This window comes from Theropithecus gelada, chromosome 12 (genome assembly GCF_003255815.1).
Source record: "Theropithecus gelada isolate Dixy chromosome 12, Tgel_1.0, whole genome shotgun sequence".
In the NCBI taxonomy this organism is placed as follows: Eukaryota; Metazoa; Chordata; class Mammalia; order Primates; family Cercopithecidae; genus Theropithecus; species Theropithecus gelada.
The window spans coordinates 84,401,267-84,421,608 of record NC_037680.1 but is presented as its reverse complement, the minus strand read 5'-3'; the positions used below and the strand labels follow the sequence as shown (position 1 = coordinate 84,421,608).

Below are 20,342 nucleotides of genomic sequence, written 5' to 3'. Positions count from 1 at the left end.
ACCCTCGAAGCCGCAGTCTCCAGCCTTCCGATGGAAGATTAATCTGGAGGCCGGGGACGCCGCCTACAGGACGGAAGAGGCCGGGAGAGGGAGGTTCAGGCCCCCGCCAGGCTCCCACCGCGGGCAGCAGACGCGGGCCCCGGGGGAGCTCTTAAAAATATCTGCGCTCCGGGCGGTAGGGGTTGGGGAGGTGGCGGTGGCTCACGCCTGTAATCCCAGCACTTTGGGAGGCCGAGAAGAACTATCACTGGAGGTCGGGAGTTTGAGGCCCGTCTGGGCAACATGGTGAAACCCCGTCTCTACTAAAAATACAAAAAAAGCCAATTAGCCGGCCGTGGTGGCGGGCACCTGTAATCCCAGCTACTTCGGAGGCTGAGGCAGGAGAACTGCTTGAACCCGGGAGGTGGAGGTTTCAGTGAGCCGAGATCGCGCCACTGCACTCCAGCCTGGGCGACAGAGCAAGACTCCATCTCAAACAAACAAACAAACAAAAAATCCCACAAAAATTTCTGGTGTAGGCCATTTATCCCAGCTACTTGGGAGACTGAGGCAGGAGAATCGCTTGAACCCGGAAGGCGGAGAATGCAGTGAGCCGAGATCGCGCCCTTGCACTCCAGCCTGGGCGACAGAGACTCCGTCTCAAAAACAAACAAACAAACAAAAAATCAGCGCTCGGGGCCCCCTTCCATGGCCGGCTCTCGGGGCCGGGGCGCGGGTAAGGGAGTTTACCCCAGCTCGCTCTAATGTGCAGCCGCGCTGAGTGCGGCGGGCGACGTGGGGCGAGGGGGCCCTGGAGGAAAAGGAAGCCTGCCTCGGGAGGATGCCGGCCCCGCGCGGTCCCACTCAAGGGGACCCACTTCAGCCGCGCTCTCTGCCAGGGCCTGCGGCCAGGGTGCCAGGCCCTCGACACCTTCCACGTCCAGCGTGGGTCGTCACGGGTAGGTGAGCCTCGGCATCGGGAGGAGGGAGACTGGGGCACTGGAGTCTGCAGCGCCGCCCGGGGCAGGGGCTGGGACCGAGCGCGCGCCCGCAGCTCCGCGCTCCCGACTGCAGCCGGAGCCCGCCGCGTTCCCCGACCCATTTAAAAAACTTAACACTCGGGCGCCACGTGTTCACTTCCCCCACCGCGCTTTAGTTGAGAAGGGTTTTGTGACTTTTCCACTCGACTGCCGCCAAGCAGGCTATTACGCCGTTTCGGACCCCATAGTGGAGACGCGGGGACCAGAGTGACCACGCATTCTTCGGAGGTAGCTTTCTTCATCACCCGCTAACCCGCCACCTTTAAAAAACAGGCACAAGGCGCAAGCGAGAAAGTCAGAGGCAGAGAGCGGCGGAGCACATGCTAGAAAGGTAAGGAGCACATTCAGCGCCAGGTGGGTGGCTTTTCCCTCCGGCTGGGAGAGCCCGGGGCACCCCACGCTCTCCCTGCGCACCCGCGGCTGCTCGGCACCCCGGTCTCGCTCTCGCTCCTGCCCCCACAGCGCTTCCCTCGGCGGCCGGGGAAACGGATTAGGTCGTCCGTGTACTTGGGGATGCACGCGGGAAAACCCCGGTCCCCCCTCCCCGCAACGTCACTCCTCCTCCGCGCCACGGCCCGGCTCCGCCCTAGGCTCCGGGGGCACCTGCAGGGGGCGGGGTGCCGGGAGACCGGAAACGCGTGGCTCCGGGCCGGGGCGGCCAGCCTCCGCCTCCGCCTCGCGGGCTCTTTAAGGCCGGCGGTTTCCGCAGCCAGCCCTGGGCGGGGAAAGCTGAGCGCGCGGGCCCCACTCGGGGCCGCCTCCCGAGCCGTAAGTACCGGCGTGGCGACGCCTCCGCCCGGCCTGGGCGAGTCCTGGGCGCTCCGCCGGGAAGCTCACGGCGCCCCGCATGGCTGGGGGTTCCTGAGAGGCCCTGTGCCCCGCCTCGCCTGGTCTCCCTCTCACCCCTGAAGGGATGCCGGGGCCCGCGGGCAGGAAGGGCGCACTGGTCGGCCCGGGGAGAGGGGTGAGTGGGGGGCAGCTCTAGGGGGACCTCGGGGAGGCCTCCGAGCTCCTGCTGTCCCGGTGAGCCACTCGGAGGCCCCCAGTGTCGCTCCAGTCCCGGGAGGACGGAACTGCGGCGACCGTATATTTCTGGCTTATCAAACCGCTAACACCCAGTTTAAGGGCATGTTCGGTCCCATTGTTATCACTGTTGAAGCAGCCGATGGAGGAGGGGAGGTGGGTGGCGAAACCGTAACAAAAGAACCCGGGCCGCCCGGCTGGCTGCAGCTGCAGTCCCGACTCCCGGGTCTGGATTGGAAGCGCTGCTTTCTCCGCTGCCCTGGGGCCCTGGGCGGTCACCGCCAGTTTCACCGCCTGTGCAGCTCTGAATTCACGGAGTGGTAGCAGTGCAATGTGTAGGGTATTCTGCGGAAGTTGGAATGTTCTGGGCTTTTTTTTTTTCCTTCCCCGAAGACATCCGTTGACACAAATGCCGAGCCAAATCTCACTCAGGTTCGAAAGAACCATGCAAAAGAAATTGGACAAAGGCTTCCTTCACCTGTTTCTTTTTTTTCTTTTGAACTTGTAAAACAACCGTAAAAGCATTTGGAGTTAGTTAAGAGATAATGTATCTTTTGGCCAGAGCGTCACCCAGGATTCTTTTGCACGACAGGTCTGAGCAGAGGGCAGGGTGCTGGCGGAATGGCCCTGGTGCCCTATGAGGAGACCACGGAATTGGGGCTGCAGAAATTCCACAAGCCTCTTGCAACCTTTTCCTTTGCAAACTACACGATCCAGATCCGGCAGGACTGGAGACACCTGGGAGTCGCAGCGGTGGTTTGGGATGCGGTAAGTAAGCCCTGTGGGACCTCTGAAAACGTCCACACTTGCTTGTAAGACTGACTTTTTAAATTTTTTTTAAAACAGCCTTATTGAGATGTAATTCACATACCATACACTTCACCTTTTTTTTTTTTTTTTTTTTTGAGACAGAGTCTCGAGTCTCGCTCTGTCGCCCAGGCTGGAGTGCAGTGGCGCGATCTTGGCTCACTGCAAGTTCCGCCTTCCGGGTTCATGCCATTCTCTTGCCTCAGTCTCCTGAGTAGCTGGGACTACAGGCGCCCGCCACCACGCCAGGCTAATTTTTTGTATTTTTTTTTTTTTTTTAGTAGAGACAGGGTTTCACAGTGTTGGCCAAGATGGTCTCGATCTTTTGACCTCGTGATCCGCCCGCCTCGGCCTCCCAAAGTGCTGGGATTACAGGCGTGAGCCACCGCGCCCGGCCAGCTTCACCTATTTAAAGTGCACAATTTAGTGCGGTTTTAAAAATTTAGCATATTCCCAGAGTAGTGCAACTATCACTGCTTCAATTTTAAAACGGTTTTACTATGACTGCCATTCCAAACCGGTATCCCTTACGTCACTCCTCTTGTCCCCCCACATAGATTACATTTTTAAGGTGAGTAAATGAAAGCTGAGGAAAGTTAATGACTTGCCAGTAATTACCCACTGGGTAAGAGAGGATCGGAAGGAAAGCTCCCAGCTGCTTTGGACACGAATTATCTCTCTCTCTCTCTCTCTTTTTTTTTTTTTTGAGACGTAATCTCTCTGTGTTGCCCAGGTTGGAGTGTAGTGGCGCAATCCCGGCTCACAGCAGCCTCCCCTTCCTGGGGTCAAGTGATTCTCACACCTCAGCCTCTGGAGTAGCTGGGGCTACAGGTACGCGTCACCACACCTGGCTAATTTTTGTATTTTTTGGTAGAGATGGGGTTTCGACATGTTGGCCAGGCTGGTCTGGAACTCCTGACCTCAAGTGATCTGCCCGCCTCAGCCTCCCAAAGTATTGGGATTACAGGCATGAGCCACTGCCCCCGGCCGAGTTAGTCTCTTTATTCACAGAGTATTGTAAAGTGGCAGAGCCCAAAATGAAGATTATGTGTTTTAAGTTTTCCATAGTTATAATCATTAAAAAATTGTAACTGCTTTTTCACTTCTTCCTCTCGCAGCACTGTTCTGACTTGTGCCCCTAGCATCTAGCCCAAACCTAGGACTCAGTGGGAACTCAATGTTGAATGCATGATTGGCATAAATATAGTTTGACAGTTTTAACATTGTTAGGGATGTTAAACACGTAGGAATAAAAATCTCAATATCGTAGTAATACCACTTCTAGGAATCCAGTCCAGGTAATTACATGAAAATTACTCTGGTAATAATAAAGATACAGGCCTGGTGTGGTGGTTTGCACCTGTAATCCCAGCACTTTGGGAGGATGAGGTAGGTGGATCACTTGAAGTCAGGAGTTCGAAACCAGCCTAGCCAACATGGTGAAACCCCATCTCTACTGAAAATGCAAAAATTAGCTGTGGTGGCTGACACCTGTAGTCCTAGCTACTCGGAAGGCTGAGGCAGGAGAATCGCTTGAATCTGGGAAGCGGAGGTTGCAGGGAGCTGGGATTGCACCACTGCACTACAGCCTGGGTGACAGAGTGAGCGTACATCTCAAAAAAAAAAAAAAATAATAATAATGATGGGAAGTCTCCTAAATGCCATGAGGAATTGCCAGTTATACTCACAATATGTGGCTGTGAGAAATAAATTATAGTAAAAGTTATGTTAACTTTATATACTTCTTTCTGTAGGGTCATAAGCAAATGCTAAACCACACATCAAGTATCTAAAACTTTGGCCAGAACTTACCTTCTGATGCCCAAAATGTATGGTGAGGGCCCCTGTGGGGCGATGACCGTCAGTGACACAGCTCAGAGAGCCTTGGGCAATGTGTTGCTTTTTCCCTATGGGTGAAGTTGTGGCTTTGCTGACTTGAGTTTGGTTTAGGAACTGGGCGTTCCCTTAAACAAAATCATAGAAATTGTTCACGTCAGTTCTTGCAGAATAGTTGTGTAAACTTCAAGTGTAAAAGTGCCGTGATACAGTAAAAAGTTAAGTTTTCCAGGCTGGGTGTGGTAGCTCACGCCTGTAATCCTAGCACTTTGGGAAGCTGAGGCAGGTAGATCACTTGAGCTCAGGAGTTCAAGACCAGCCTGGCCAATATGGCGAAACCCCATCTCTACCAAAAAAACTACAAAAAATAGCTGAGTGTGGTGGTACATGACTGTGGTCCCAGTTACTGGGGGGCGCCGAGGTGGGAGAATCACTTGAGCTTGGGAGGCGGAGGTTGCAGTGAGCCGAAATTGTGCCACTGCACTCCAGCCTGGGTGACAGACGGACTGAGACTCTCATCTCAAAAAAAAAAAAAAAAAAAAAAAAAAAAAAAAAAAAAAAAAAAAAAATTAAGCTTCCAGATCCAGCAGGACCCCATTTAGTGTGGGCATCGTCTCTGGGCATTGCTGTGGGACCCTGTGCTTGCTCTAAGGGGGAGGTTACCTTGCTTCACCAGCTAAGTTCCTGTGTGTGTTAAATTGGGAATTGAACCTCGAAGTGGGAGAGGTGTGTGTGTAGCTGACCTGAAACCCTGCAGCTACTCAAGCACATGTTGACCTTAATCGTCCTCACACTGTGTTTTCACTCAGGCCATCGTTCTTTCCACGTATCTGGAGATGGGAGCTGTGGAGCTCAGGGGCCGCTCTGCCGTGGAGCTGGGTGCTGGCACGGGGCTGGTGGGCATAGTGGCTGCCTTGCTGGGTGAGTGTCATGCATTGACTCCTTAGTGAGTAGAACTCATTGAGAGGTGCATTTGCTGTTTTCTTAGCACAAAACCCATTGTGGGTTTTCCCCTTACTGGGTTATTATCTTTTGCTTATACTTATGAGTTGTGGGCCAACTGCTGGGGCTCTTAACTCCAGTGAGGCTAACAGGCTAATTTCGCTCTCTCTCTCTCTAATTTCTCTCTCTAATTTCTGTCTCTCTCACACACTGTTAATTTATACTTCCCATGGGAGATTGCTCTGCTCCCCTCAATTCTGTGATGCCAATAGTACGGTCTTAAAGTGAGTTGATTCCAGGAGAATAATCTTACCCATGCATAGAGTTTTTTCACGTTAAGGGGCTTTCTTTCCCATAGACTATCAGATTTAACCCTGTGAGGGAGATAGAACAGATAATCTTTTCTTCATTGCTGAGGGAACTTTCTCTTGTAGGGAGGTTTAGCCCCCACTATAGTTTGTACTGACTTCTTATTTTTAAAATTGTATGAACAGCATACCGTTCTGACTTGATATCAAGGCTTGTCATTTTAAAATTTGGTATACAGACATTAATTGAGGCCTGGAGCTGGAGCATTTTTAGGCTTCATTGTTATTTTTATTATTGACTATTGACTCATTTCTATAACTTCTGACATATATAGTTCAAGCTATCTAATCATAAAGATAGACCAGCTTTCAAGATTCCATGTATATTTATCACTTCCATATTGTCACCTGGTGCTCTTGTTAAAATGCAGATTCTGATTTGGCAGGGCTGGACTAGGGCCTGGGAACCTGCATTTCTAACAAGCAGTAGAAATGTCAGTAGTGATGCCGACACTGCTGGTTCTCAGACCACACTCGGGTAGGAAGGATCCAGGATTCTAGAGTATTCTAAACCCATCACATTGTCTACAGATATTTGAGGACCAGCTGAAGCCCCTCTTTTGTTTTGCCTGTTTTCCAGAAACCCAATTCTTTTTCACTATTCCTTTTTCTGCTTAGCTGTTACTTTCCAAAATTCGATAGGGAGCATGGGCAGGGGTGGTGGTTAAAAGTCTGTATAAATTGACGGAGATGTCCGTCTTCTTCGACCACAGCACTTAAGTCATCAATGAAGCCCTGGCTGGTACACTGCCTTTTATTCTTTTCAGGTGAGCCTTATAACATCCCCGTGTATGTTAGGTATTATTTTTAATTTTCATTTTTCAAACAAAGCTGGAATTCTGGGAGATTAAGCTACTTTCTGAAGTCCTGATCCCTGGAGATCTGGGACTCAAAACCAGGCTTGTTAGACACAGTTAGTTATTTTATTTTATTTATTTATTTTTTGAGATGGAGTCTCACTCTGTTGCCCAGGCTGTAGTGCAGTGGCACGATCTCGGCTCACTGCAGCCTCTACCTCCTGGGTTCAAGCGATTCTCCTGACTCAACTTCCTGAGTAGCTGGGACTACAGGCGCGTGCCACCATGCCCGGCTAATTTTTTATTTTGGTAGAGACGGGGTTTTACCATGTTGGCCAGGCTGGTCTTGAACTCCTGACCTCAGGTGATCTGCCCACCTTGGCCTCCCAAAGTGCTGAGATTACAGGAGTGAGCCACTGCGCCTGGCCTATTTTATTTTTTTTCTGTAATTCCAACTTCTCTCTCTGCTGATACGAGAAGAGTTGCATAAGGGGAAATGAAGTGTCTTCTGTTTCCTCCTGACAACCAGGGCTTCATGCAAAAACTATTGGCTGGTGTATAGACATGTTAGTGTAGCAAAGTGCATAGGCTTAGTTATACTTGGTTTTGACTTTTCTTTTCATTCTTACTAGTTTTGTGACCTTGGGCAAGTCGCTTAACCTCTAAACATTGATTACCCCATCTGTACATTGTGCATACTAGTAATATTTACTCCACAGTGAGGAACCAATGAGATGTGTGTATAACATCTGCTGGCTCATTGAGTGACACAAAGGAAGTGCTCCACGAGTGTTGATTACTTTCTGAGTACTGCTTTTTCTGATCTAGCAATCTGGATCTCTGAGGTTGGGAAAATCAGAATACGGTATTTCAGATACCACCATGAAGCAAAGCATGCTTCATGGCCAGGCTACACTGTGGCCTTGTGGAGTCCTTTCCTGCCCCACTGCAAAGGGTTAATTTCTGCCTTCTTTTCCCCATAGCGCTTGGAATACCCCCGCCTCTATCACAGCTCTGTCACATTTTATTGCAGGCAGGTGTTTCATGTGTCTCTCTCTCCCGGCAGGCCAAGGCTCCTGAGGAAAGGGACCATGTTTCATTGTGTGGCCTTGGCCCTTGGACAACACCTACCACTCAGTATTTACTCAAATAACTCTGGAATAAGAGATGAACAAACTAGATTGAAGGCTTTTTGAAAATCACGGAAATTTATTCTGATTCAAGCAGCAGAGACAGAGAAATAATTTTTAAACTTATGAAAATATTTTTGTTATAAAACTGATGTAACTCTATTACAAAAATAAGCTTAAAGAAAAGGGAAAAAAACTCACCAGTGATTCGAATTATTCATGACTCTGCAACATAGTTACCATTAGTATTTTGGTGTGTTTTGTCTCTCTCCATCTGTATTTTTAATCATCGTTGTAATTATGATTATATATATGTGAATATATATGTCTGTGGATGTGTGTGTGTGTTGTGTATCTGTATACACACACCTATACAAATGATGTTTTCACATTATGTCATAAGCATTTCTCTGCTGCTGTATGATTTTCATACTCACTATCTGTAGTCGCCACAAAGTATTAGGCTGGAGAAGTTTTGCTGTTGGAGCCTGAGGGTAACAAGATGTTAATCTCTTCAAAATAGAATCAGTGAGTACTAAAACAGGTAGCGATTTTGAAATATCAGGAAGAGATTAATTATTATTCTTTTAAAAGTAGCTTCCCTTTTTGTAACCGTAGTCATTTATTCCTGAATTTGGGGAGAACCCACCACAAGCCTGGCGGTCCACTGGTTGGAGCAGTAAACAGGCTGGCAGGTGTCCCTGGAAGCTTACGTTCTGAGTTTAGTGGGTAGAGGTAAAGAAAGAACACACACACACACACACAAAAGCAGTGCTATGTAGATATTTATATAGGGTGATGAGACTTTCCTGTTAAACCAGCTGCTAATTCCTGAGCAGTTCCTGTGTTCTGAGGACTGTGCATTACACCCTTTCATTCTCACAGTGACCCTGCATGGTAAGTAGGCCTTACCTACTTATAGCGCCCTTCCAGGTGAAAGGAAGGCTGCTTGGAGGGTAAGTAACTTGCCTGAGGTCACAAAGCTAATGGATTGTGCTTAGAATTTAATCCAATCTGACTCTCAAACCCTGGTTCTTAGTTTGAAAATCTCCCTGGCCTTAATGCTACTTGGAACCATAGTAGTCCCCCCTCATCTGTGATCACTTTCCCCGGCTTCAGTTACCCACTGTCAGCCTTGGTCTGAAAACACGTGACTAGAGTATGATATTTTGAGAGAGAGAGAGAGAGAGACCACATTCACATACCTTTTGTTGTTGTTTTTGAGACGGAGTCTCACTCTGTCACCCAGGCTAGAGTGCAGTGATGCGATCTCGGCTCACTTCAACCTCCGCCCGCTCCCTCCCACCCCCCCACCCTCGTTCAAGCAATTCTCCTGCCTTAGCCTCTTGAGTAGCTGGCATTACAGGCACCTGCCACCATGCCAGGCTAATTTTGTTTTGTATTTTTAGTAGAGATGGGATTTCACTGTCTTGGCCAGGCTGGTCTTGAACTCCTGACCTTATGATCTACCCATAACTTTTATTATGGTATATTGTTATAATTATCCTGCTTCATTATTTATTGTTTATCTCTTACTGTGCCTAATGTAGAAATTAAACTTTACCATAGGTGTATACATATCGGAAAAACATCTTATATACAGGGTTTGTTACTATCTGTGGTTTCAGGCATCCACTGGGGGTCTTGGAACATATCCCTTGCAGATAACAGGGAACTGCTGTATCCATAGAATAAAAACACCCCATCTTGAAGATAGGAGGATTCTGTAAATTGGGATGGGGTCAGGGAATCTGAACTTTAAAAGCTTCCCATGTGATTTGATGCCCAGCCAAGCCTGTGGACCACTGTCTTGAAATATAATGCTCAAGAAGATCCTATCTTCAACTTTTCTGTAATTCGAGTGCAAATCTCAGCTGAACTTTTGGCTTGTGTGTTTAACTGAAAGCTGGATATCTGTCCCTGGCTATTTCCCAGCACCTCAAATGGTATCTGTTTAAACCCAAACTCTTCTCTTTCTAAATGCGTTCTTCCTCCTTTATTCTGAGTTGGCATCGCCTTCCAAGTAGTCACTGTCCCCGCAACTCCTTGACTCCCCTTCTACCTCCCCTACCCCTTGGAGTCCCACTGATTCTGTCTTTTAACTGTTTCCTGGATCTATCTCTCTCTGTCCCCTCCCACTGCCTGGCTTGAGCTCTCATCATCTGTCACCCGCCTGCCTGACCACATCACTCTTTCACCTGGCCTATCTGCCTCTGTCTTTTTAAACCTACTTTCTCAATAGCTGTTAGAGTGGCCAATCTAAAATGCAAAATCGATGGCATGACCTGTGCTTGAAAGCTTCTTTGGCTTCCCACTGCCTGCCTGCAGGCTAAATCCCAGCTGTCTTAGTAAGGCTTTGTTATCTCATCCTGTCTGACTCTTCAGCCTCACTTTTTCTCAGCAAGATTGCAGTGCATGAAGTTCCTGGACACACATCCTGCTCTGGCCTGTCCCATCTGCCTTGGATGCCCTTTCTTCACACCTTTCCCTTGGTTCATGCCTCATCTTTTAAGTGTAAGCTCAGATTTCCCTTCCTTTGGGAATTTTTCTTTGACCTCTGCTCCTCTTGAAGAATTTCTCCTTTGTAATTTCCTGTGCACACTCATGCTTCTATTATTTTTCTTCCCACACGGCATCACAACTGTGTTTATATGTCTCTCCCGTGTGAGACTTTGAGTTCTGGGTAAGGACTTTCTTCCTCATCTTTGTATCTCTAGCACATAGTATGTGCTTGAATGTTTGCATAAATAAGGTGTTATAAAACTAAAACAAAAAGTGCTGACATGTTTATACATTCTTTTCCCATTACTAATTGACAGCATACTGTGTTGTCTTATTGGGTCAGTTTCGATTAGTCTTTTCTGAACTAAATACTGTCTCACCCTCCTTACCCAGCATAAATCTCACGGGCAGTCATTTTATCACCATCTTCATGTACGGTTGACACCGACACCCTGCCTTTCCTTGCTTCAAAACAAGCCAGGTTAACTGCAGCCTTCCACTGTCCCCGGTCTGTGCCTCTGTGGCTGAGAGGGACTGAAGGAAATGCTGCTGCTGGGTTTCACTGTATTTTTTTTTTTTTTTTAATAGGAAGTTTTACTCTTGTTGCCCAGGCTGGAATACAGTGGAGTGATCTTGACTCACTGCAACCTCTGCCTCCCGGGTTCAAGCCATTCTCCTGCCTCAGTCTCCTGAGTAGCTGGGAGTAGAGGCACCTGCCACCACACCTGGATAATTTTTTTGTATTTTTGGTAGAGACAGTTGGCCAGGCTGGTCTCGAACTCCTGACCTCAGGTGATCCACCCATCTTGGCCTCCCAAAGTGCTGAGATTACAGGTGTGAGTCACCGCACCCAGCCGGATATTCTATTTTTAAAAAAACATCTTACTGCCTATCTCTCACTTGAATGTAAGTTGTATGAGGGGAGAGGTTTCTGTCCTGTGGCTGATGGTAGTCGTTCAGATATGTGTGGAATTACAGGGAGTGGTCAACTGACATTAAGATCCTATTCAGACTTCTGGAATACCTACCAGATTAGAAGTAGTCTTTGAAATGCCTGGGACAGACATTAGAGAAGGCCTTTATGAGCTGGTAAAATGAATACTGAGGTGATGTGCAGATGACTCAGTCACTCCAATATTGCCTGCAGAGTGCTCTGTGTACTGTTAAGAAATTTCAGAGATACAGTTCTAACTCAAACCCTGGAAAAGGCTGTCTGCATTTTTTTTTTTTTTTTAAGAGATAGGGTCTCGCTCTGTTGCCCAGGCTGGAGTGCAGTGGCATGACCATGGCTCATTGCTCACATGACAAAATACCAAAAATAGGGAAGGCCTGTTTCGTGAGGTTAAAATTTTAAAAAAGAATGATAGGGCTGGGTATAGTGGCTCAGGCCTATAATCCCAGCACTTTGGGAGGCCAAGACAGGTGGATTGCTTGAGCCCAGGGGTTGGAGGCCAGCCTGGACAACATGGCAAAACCCTCTCTGTATATTTCTAAAAAAAAAAAAAAAAAAATCATAGAAGAGAGAAATTGGCTATTAAGAAATCCCAGTCCACCTCTCCTTAGGCTGTTATGAAGCAGCCAATCTATATGTGTTTATGTAATACATATATAATCACTGAAAAATTACTGAATTGTATGACAGTAATGTAAGTGAAAATACTTGTTGTTTAAGTGCTAAGTTAAAGTTGCTCTTTTTTTTTTTCCTTTTTTTTTTTTTAAAGACAGATTCTCACTGGGTTGCCAGGCTGGAGTGCAGTGGTGCGATCTCAGCTCACTGCAACCTCCGCCTCCCGGGTTCAAGCAATTCTCCTGCTTCAGCCTCCTGAGTGGCTGGGACTACAGGCGTGCGCCACCACTCCCAGCTAATTTTTTTGTATTTTTGGTAGAGATGGGGTTTCACCATGTTGGTCAGGATGGTCTTGATCTCTTGACCATCATGATCCGCCTGCCTTGGCCTCCCAAAGTGCTGGGATTACAGGCATGAGCCACTGTGCCTGGCCTAAAGTTGTTCTTTAAGTGCAGCCTTGACCTCCTGGGCTCCAGCGATCCTCCCACCTCAGCCTCCTGAATAGTGCCACCATGCCTGGCTAATTTTTTTATTTTTTGTGGAGATGGAGTCTCTCTATGTTGTCAGGACTGGTCTTGAACTCCTGGGCTCAGGTGATGCTACTGCCTCAGCCTCCCAGAGGGCTCAGATTACAGGTGTGAGTCACTTGGCCTGGCTGTCTGCAATTTTTATTGTCAGAAGAGATGAAAACTATCATTGAAATCTGCCCATTGGGCAATACACTGTCTAGCAATGAATGGTCAAAGTGGTAGGTTCAGGCTTCTAAAATTCAACAACTTGAGCATTTTCATCAGTATCTCATACTAGGACTGTAAATTTCAAATTGAATTACTGCCCTAATTTATGTGTCAAGATAAGAAACACTGAGTTTCAGCTGCCACTGAAATAGTGCTTACTACAGCTAGTCTGGAATCTTGTGGGAAGATTACCTATGAAGATTACAAACTGAAGAAGGATGCAAATGGAAAGAATTTTATGAAAGATTGAAACATAATTTTAAATTTCAGAATTTCTGGGGCCAGAAGTAAAGAGTATTACACGTATTATATCTTTCCTACAACGTAGATGAGGTGGATCCAACCTGATCTTATGTGCTTGTTCCACCTTAAGGTTGTCTTTTACCCACATTGGTTCAAAAAAAAGGATCTTTTTGTCAACAATCCATAAGAAACAGTTTAACTTTCTACACTGTGTGTAGAAACTTAGCATTAAGAACAAGCATTTTAACTTACAGTACTGTAATATACTTAAGTAATTTTTAAGCTTACTATTTTTCAATAACTATATACAGAAAACATGTAAGTTGGCTGCTTCATAACAACCTAAGGAGAAGTGGACTGGGATTTCTTAGTAGCCCATTTATTTCTTCCATGATTCTTTTTAAAACTGTAACCTTACAAAACAGCCTTTCCCTGTTTTTGGTATCTTGTCGTCTTTGCAATAACAGTCTGCTCCCAGATTTTTTTTTTTTTTTTTTTTTTTTTTTTTTTGAGACCGAGTGTTGCTCTGTTGCCCAGGCTGGAGTGTATTGGCATAATAACAGTTCACTGCAGCCTCAACCTTCCACGCTCACATGATATCCCACCCGTGCCTCCTGAGTAGCTAGGACCACAGGTGTGCACTGTGCTTAATTAAAAACAAAAATTATTTGTAGAGATGGAGTCCCCTGTATTACCCAGGTTGGTCTTGAACTCCTGGGCTCAAGGGCTTCTCCCACCTCAGCCTCCCTAAGTGCTGAGATTACAGGCATGAGCCACCCTACCTGGCCTGCTCCCAGATTTTTCATTCTTGGATTCCATGTTACCCTGCGGCCAACTGACTTAAAGATAATGACCTTTGGGAGGCCGAGGCGGGCGGATCACGAGGTCAGGAGATGGAGACCATCCTGGCTAACATGGTGAAACCCCGTCTCTACTAAAAATACAAAAAATTAGCTGGGCATGGTGGCAGGCACCTGTAGTCCCAGCTACTCGGAGGCTGAGGCAGGAGAATGGCGTGAACCCGGGAGGCGGAGCTTGCAGTGAGTTGAGATCGCGCCACTGCACTCCAGCCTGGGCGACAGAGCAAGATGCTGTCTCAAAAAAAAAAAAAAAAAAGATAATGACCTAATGAATAAAGTATGGGCCAGCTCTGTTGGCAGAATTCAGAAGCATCAGCCGTGTCACTGCTTAATTCTGCATTTTTTTTTTTTTTTTGAGATGGAGTTTTGTTCTTGTCACCTAGGCTGGAGTGCAGTGGCGAGATCTCAGCTCTGCAACCTCCATCTCCCAGGTTCAAGCGATTCCCCTGCCTCAGCCTCCCGAATAGCTGGGATTACAGGTACCCGCCACCATGCCTGGCTAGTTTTGTATTTTTAGTTGGCCATGTTGGCCAGGCTGATCTCCAACTCCTGACCTCAGGCGATCTGCCTGCCTTGGCCTCCCAAAGTGCTGGGATTAAAGGCATGAGCCACCGCGCCTAGCCAATTCTGCAATTTATGGGCACAATTTTAGCAAATAGCAGGTATGTCATAGAGGGAAATCCAGAGTCACTTTTGCCAGTAGTTAGTGCAAAAGGAGTTATGAGTCATTTTTCTATTGCAGCTGTCCATGAAAGGCATGATTGATATTCTGCGTATCAGATGCAATATTTAAGAGACACTCTACATTTAACTTGACCCCCTCTCTACCTAACAGAGCTCTACTGATGTGCACATCACTTTTTCTTTGTCCCACATTGTAGGTGCTCATGTGACTATCACGGATCGAAAAGTAGCATTAGAATTTCTTAAATCAAACGTTCAAGCCAACTTACCTCCTCATATCCAACCCAAAACTGTTGTTAAGGAGCTGACTTGGGGACAGAATTTGGGGAGTTTTTCTCCTGGAGAATTTGACCTGATACTTGGAGCTGATATCATATATTTAGAAGAAACATTCACAGATCTTCTTCAAACACTGGAACATCTCTGTAGCAATCACTCCGTGATTCTTTTAGCATGCCGAATTCGCTATGAACGGGATAACAACTTCTTAGCAATGCTGGAGAGGCAATTTACTGTGAGAAAGGTTCACTATGATCCTGAAAAAGATGTACATATTTACGAAGCACAGAAGAGAAACCAGAAGGAGGACTTATAATTGGCTATAATTTATAAGAATGCTGTCATTGAGTGTGTCACTTAAGGTCTTAGACTGCAAATCTAAACATATTTAATGAAATGTCTTACTGTACAAAAAGTCTAAAGCAAAGGTTCTCAGGGGAGAAAGCACATGTGCAGTTTTAAAACAAAGCAGTGCTTTGTCCCATTGCTATGAGTTTTAGTCATATTTACTCACACTGAAATCCAATTAACATTAAAGGATTAAGTGTGAGATTTTGGTTTATGCTATTTCTGTATCTCATACTACTCCCTCTTAATAAAGTTTCCACTGATGACATGAAGGCTGGTATAAAGATGTCTTTAAATGAGCAAGCTTTCTTTGGTAAGATTAAATCTTAACAAATTATTTTTAAAACCTTCTGATATATACAATGTTTAGCCAAGTTTTCTAATTTTCTGGATGTAAAACAAAAGGTTTAACATACATTCCTTGAGCTGTTAGTGCTATTGAAACCTTTTGCCCTGTTTAGATCCTAAAAACTTTTAGTTGGTTGAGTAGGATATGAGTTTTTTTGAGTCTCATATCATACTTTTTGCCTTAATTTCAGGTTTATATATGTTAATAAAGGAATTAAATAAAAATGAAATTTCAGTTACTTTTTGAAAGCACCTGAAATCTTGCTGGGTGCGGTGGCTCATGCCTGAAATCCCACCACTTTGGGAGGCTGAGGCGGGCAGATCACCTGAGGTCAGGAGTTCAAAAACAGCCTGGCCAACATGGTGAAACCCCATCTCTACTAAAAATACAAAAATTAGCCGGGTGTGGTGGCAGGCGCCTGTAATCCCAGCTACTTGGGAGGCTGAGGCAGGAGAATCACTTGAACCTGGGAGGCAGAGGTTGCAGTGAGCTGAGATTGCACCATTGTACTCCAGCCTGGGGGACAAGAGCAAGACTCCGTCTCAAAAAAAAAAAAGCACCTGAAATCTTGAATAGGTTGTCTTATTTCAAGTCAAAAGCTGAGGTGTTCCCCTTCTGCTTTACCCTTGCTCAAATGTCTTAATGCAGTTCTTTCCCGAGCTTTCCTTGCTTCCTTAATGCATAGGATGACATTAGAAGTTTTAAATCTCATCCCTCCCTGAGAGGTTAGCTTCCCACATATAAGCTCCTTTTGTATTGTACTTGTAATTGCTCATTCAACATTAGTATTGCCCCATAGAGTGTAAGCTTCTTGAGGGCCAAGAATGCTTCTGCCTCTTCCACTGTTGCTTCCCGAGTACCTTCTGTATATTTCATAACCAAATAATGAAAAAGATATATTCCATTTAAAGGACATTGACTTTGGGTTAAATGATTGTTATACTGTTTGATGATTATCTTTGATACACTTTGACATCTCACATACACACGAACTTTTCTTTTTACAATGCAAACGTTTAAACAATAGCTTAACTTTAGACTGCAAGAATATTATAATCTCAATATGGTATTTGGTACTAGAGATAGATTTCTTTTATAAAATCTTAAAAACAGGACGTTCTCTTCCTTTTGATCCCAGAGGTGAAAATATTCAGTATGTTGTTTTCTACATATATTGAAATAGCAGTTTCACTTTAATAAAGATGGATTAAAAGTTGTGAGCATTCTGTGATATACTAGTTCAACACAATTCTAATACACATGAAATGGAAATATCCATTGCTTACTGAATCCATAAAATGTCAGTGCTGCACCATGAATATGAAAGATGGTTTAAAACAAAGCCTGGCAGTATCACCAACACTATAATGCCAAGCCAGTCCCACTTAGGTATGTTATCGGAAATGCATATATTAGTTAGAGTTCAGTTTCTTTAAGATCCATAACTTTGGAGATGGGTGTTAACATGAATGGGGCAGGGTGGGTTAGAGGTGGGAGCTTCAATAATATGCCTGGGTGATCTGCCAAATGAGGTAAGCTATTATTGGGTTGTTTTCCATTTTCATAAAACATTAAGAATCAGGAAAATTTGAAAGCAGCTTTTTTCCTTTGACCTACAAATTAGAAGCACAGGCAAGAAAAAACAAAAATCATCAGAAATAGTTAGGTTGTCCAAGTGAAAAATCAAGTGATTTTCTTGGCTTGGGGCTTAGAATGTTGTTGCAGGTCAGGTTCCTTGGGGAAATAGACTCAAAGATTGAGATTAGGGTGTGAAAAGTTTAAATGGGGACGCTTTCTCCAAGATGAATATTCTGACCTTGGAAAGCAGACAGACTGGGAAAGAGGAAGAAATTGGGCTGGATGTAGTCAGGAAAGTCCTCAGCGAATTCTTTAGAGTTGAGATGGTCCTGCAGTTAAGCCATAATTAAGGCAGGTGATGGTCCTTTATGACCCTGCGTGGACTGGTGGATACAAGGGTCATAACCTGAAGCTGAAGACAGTACTGGAGAGGGAGTCTGTTGGGAGCCATCAGCCATCAACATTCCCAGAAGCTGGGGAAATGAGTGTTTCAGGTGTATGTGTGTGACAGAGAGCGAGCGAGAGCGTATCTGGGCAGCACACCACAGTGTCCACTATCAATGTCAGTGAAGTTGGGATGTATTTTTTACTTAAATATTTTATCCCATAAATGCACATTTTAAGTGTGCTTGTTTTGTCCTCAAGTTAAAGATAGAAACCTAATCCAAACCTATTTTACTAAGTCTTGATTCTCACTCACATTGCCCAATTTCTTTAAACAGTTATGCATTTAAATAATCCAGTGGGTGTCACTAACTTTTCCCCCAATTAATACCAAATACTGCTGCCAAGATGCTATGTTAAAATGTATGTACGATACAAGGTTCTTGGAACCCCACTATAAAGAATGCTGTTTTCCAAGTAGATTATCACTTAAAGGGTAGCTTGCTTTAGTTCATGGTAGATAGCCTGGATACCATCTTCAAATAGTAGTTATCAAAATGCTTTTATCTGTTAACACTAGATAGATTGCAAACTCAGGGCAGAATAACATCATTTGGAATGTTTTATCTTAGCAAATACAATTTATGCTCCTAGAAGGCAAGGATGATAGCACATGTCCATATATCGTTTTCTTTTTTTTTTTGAGATGGAGTTTTGCTTGTTACCCAGGCTGGAGTGGAGTACAGTGGCGTGATCTTGGCTAACTGCAGCCTCTGCCTCCTGGGTTCAGGCGATTCTTCTGCTTCAGCCTCCTGAGTAGCTGGGATTACAGGTGCCCGCCACCACGCCCAGCTAATTTTTTGTATTTTTAGTAGAGATGGGGTTTTAATTATATTGGCCAGACTGGTCTTGAATTCTTGACCTTGTGATCCACCCACCTCAGCCTCCCAAAGTGCAGGGATTACAGGTGTGAGCCACCATGCCTGACCTTATATTCTGTATTTCAGGTGGTAACATGGTGCCCTGTTCATAAAGGGAGTTCACACTGACTCATGAAAAATACACATTCTTTTACAGATGAGTTACCATATGCCTAATTTATGTGCTTTATTTCTCCTTGCCCAAGGTATAGGAGAGATAAATTTGCAGGAATATTAAAGTATCAAGGCATACTCTGAATAACAAAATTACCATAATGTAAAAGATTCACAAAGATTCACCTCCAATAATACCATTTAATTGCTGTTTATGGTAAGCATTTACTGCCAATTCTTTAAAAATGAACAAAAATAAAATTTTAAAGTACTTAAAAAAAAATCACTATATAATGTACCCCAGTACTGTTAAGTGGCCCTAGGTATAGGACTTCACTTAATAGTTGGTAAAACAGACCAATTTGTGTTAGTGTTAGACAAACAGTCACAACCTCACTGCTCCCCAGAATGTCTCTCTAGAGAGAAGTAGCTTTCTCAAGGTCTTTAACACGAATGTAGTAAGTGAGTATAGAGAACCCTGCTCTGGGAAACTGGAGACTTTTATTGTCTTAGCACTGACATAAACAGCATGACACCGGATAGTCCTTAGTTCTGTTTTACCTTAAAACGTGAAGATTTTTTTTTTTTTTTTTTGAGACAGGAGCCTTGCTCTGTCGCCCAGGCTGGAGTGCAATGGCACAATCTCGGCTCACTGCAACCTCTGCCTCCCGGGTTTAAGCGATTCTCCTGCCTCAACTTCCCAAGTAGCTGGGATTACAGGCGCCTGCCACCATACCTGGCTAATTTTTGTATTTTTTAGTAGAGACGGGGTTTCACCATGTTGGTCAGGCTGGTCTCAAATTCCTAACCTCAGGTGATCTGCTCGCCTCTGCCTTGGCCTCCCCAAGTGCTGGGATTACAGGTGTGAGCCACCGCACAAGACCCAACTTGAAGATTTAATTGTTAGCTCTTTCTGCTCTAAAATCATGTTACACCTTTCCTTCTACAACCAGAGAGGAGTTAAACATTTAGTAACACTAGAAAAGATGGCATATTGAAAACTTGTTTCTTTGCTGAGAACAGTTGTTTCTGAGGATGAGATTAGAAAGAAAACAGTATTAACAGAGATGAGAAAAGGAAAGTCTTATTAAAGTCTGTGCCACTTCTAATTTTAATTCCAGAAAAAAATGCCTAGACTGTAAAGTTTGACATAAAAACAGTAATCAACATAACTTAATAAAAATTGCTTAGCAGATACCTAATAATCATTAGGAAACAATATCCAAATATGAAGAAAACCATAATTCAGAAATAACTTTTACTTCTCAGTATTCTGGAGATATAACTTGTGTAGACCTAGTTACCAACCTGTGTATATCTGTAACAGTAAAAAATTTCAAACAGCCAAATGTCCCCAAAAGAGGGTACTGGTTAAACTATATCTGTACAATGGCAGCTGTTTATAAACCACTGTTTGTAGCTACCTTTTGTGTAAAAAAGGGAAAGGGAGGAGGAGAGAACATACATTATATTTGTGTATATATGTACAGACTGTCATGAAAAACATAACACAGAAAACTGCTTCTTACAGTTTGCCCTTTTGCATGTTCCATTTTTTTTACAAGTGTACATATTTCATAAAGTTTGAAAATAATGAGGACATTATAAAGCAAAAATTTATAGGTGAAATATTATAAGGGCCTAGTACCCAGAATATATAAGGAACTTAGAACCCAACAATAAAATTTCAGTGAACAAAGGACTTGAACAGACATTTCTCCAAAGAAGATACACAGGTGGCCAAACACAAGAAAAGATGCTCTACATCATTAGTAATCAGGGAAATGCAAATCAAAACCACAATGAGAGACCACACCCATGAGGATGGCTATAATTTTTTGAATGGCAAAATAAG

General features: G+C 44.7%; 1 protein-coding gene across 12 annotated transcripts in view; it reads left to right on the top strand.

The window, feature by feature from the left end:
• Nucleotides 1–995: 995 nt before the first annotated feature.
• Nucleotides 996–20,342, top strand: part of METTL21A (methyltransferase like 21A) — a 46,882-nt gene continuing 27,535 nt past the window's right edge. Inside the window, exons 1-5 of one of the 12 annotated variants that reach the window (XM_025404276.1) lie at nucleotides 1,692–1,787; nucleotides 2,635–2,810; nucleotides 5,495–5,606; nucleotides 6,709–6,762; nucleotides 14,713–16,707. In XM_025404276.1, the coding sequence (XP_025260061.1) occupies nucleotides 2,664–2,810; nucleotides 5,495–5,606; nucleotides 6,709–6,762; nucleotides 14,713–15,110 (711 nt within the window). In that variant the 5' untranslated portion in view covers nucleotides 1,692–1,787; nucleotides 2,635–2,663 and the 3' untranslated portion in view covers nucleotides 15,111–16,707. Of the gene's footprint in view, nucleotides 1,374–1,665; nucleotides 1,984–2,056; nucleotides 2,199–2,634; nucleotides 2,811–5,494; nucleotides 5,607–6,613; nucleotides 6,671–6,708; nucleotides 6,763–7,858; nucleotides 8,182–14,712; nucleotides 16,708–20,342 lie in introns of those variants that run through there. The other 11 variants (XM_025404277.1, XM_025404282.1, XM_025404279.1 and 8 more) reach the window with 11 other exon arrangements.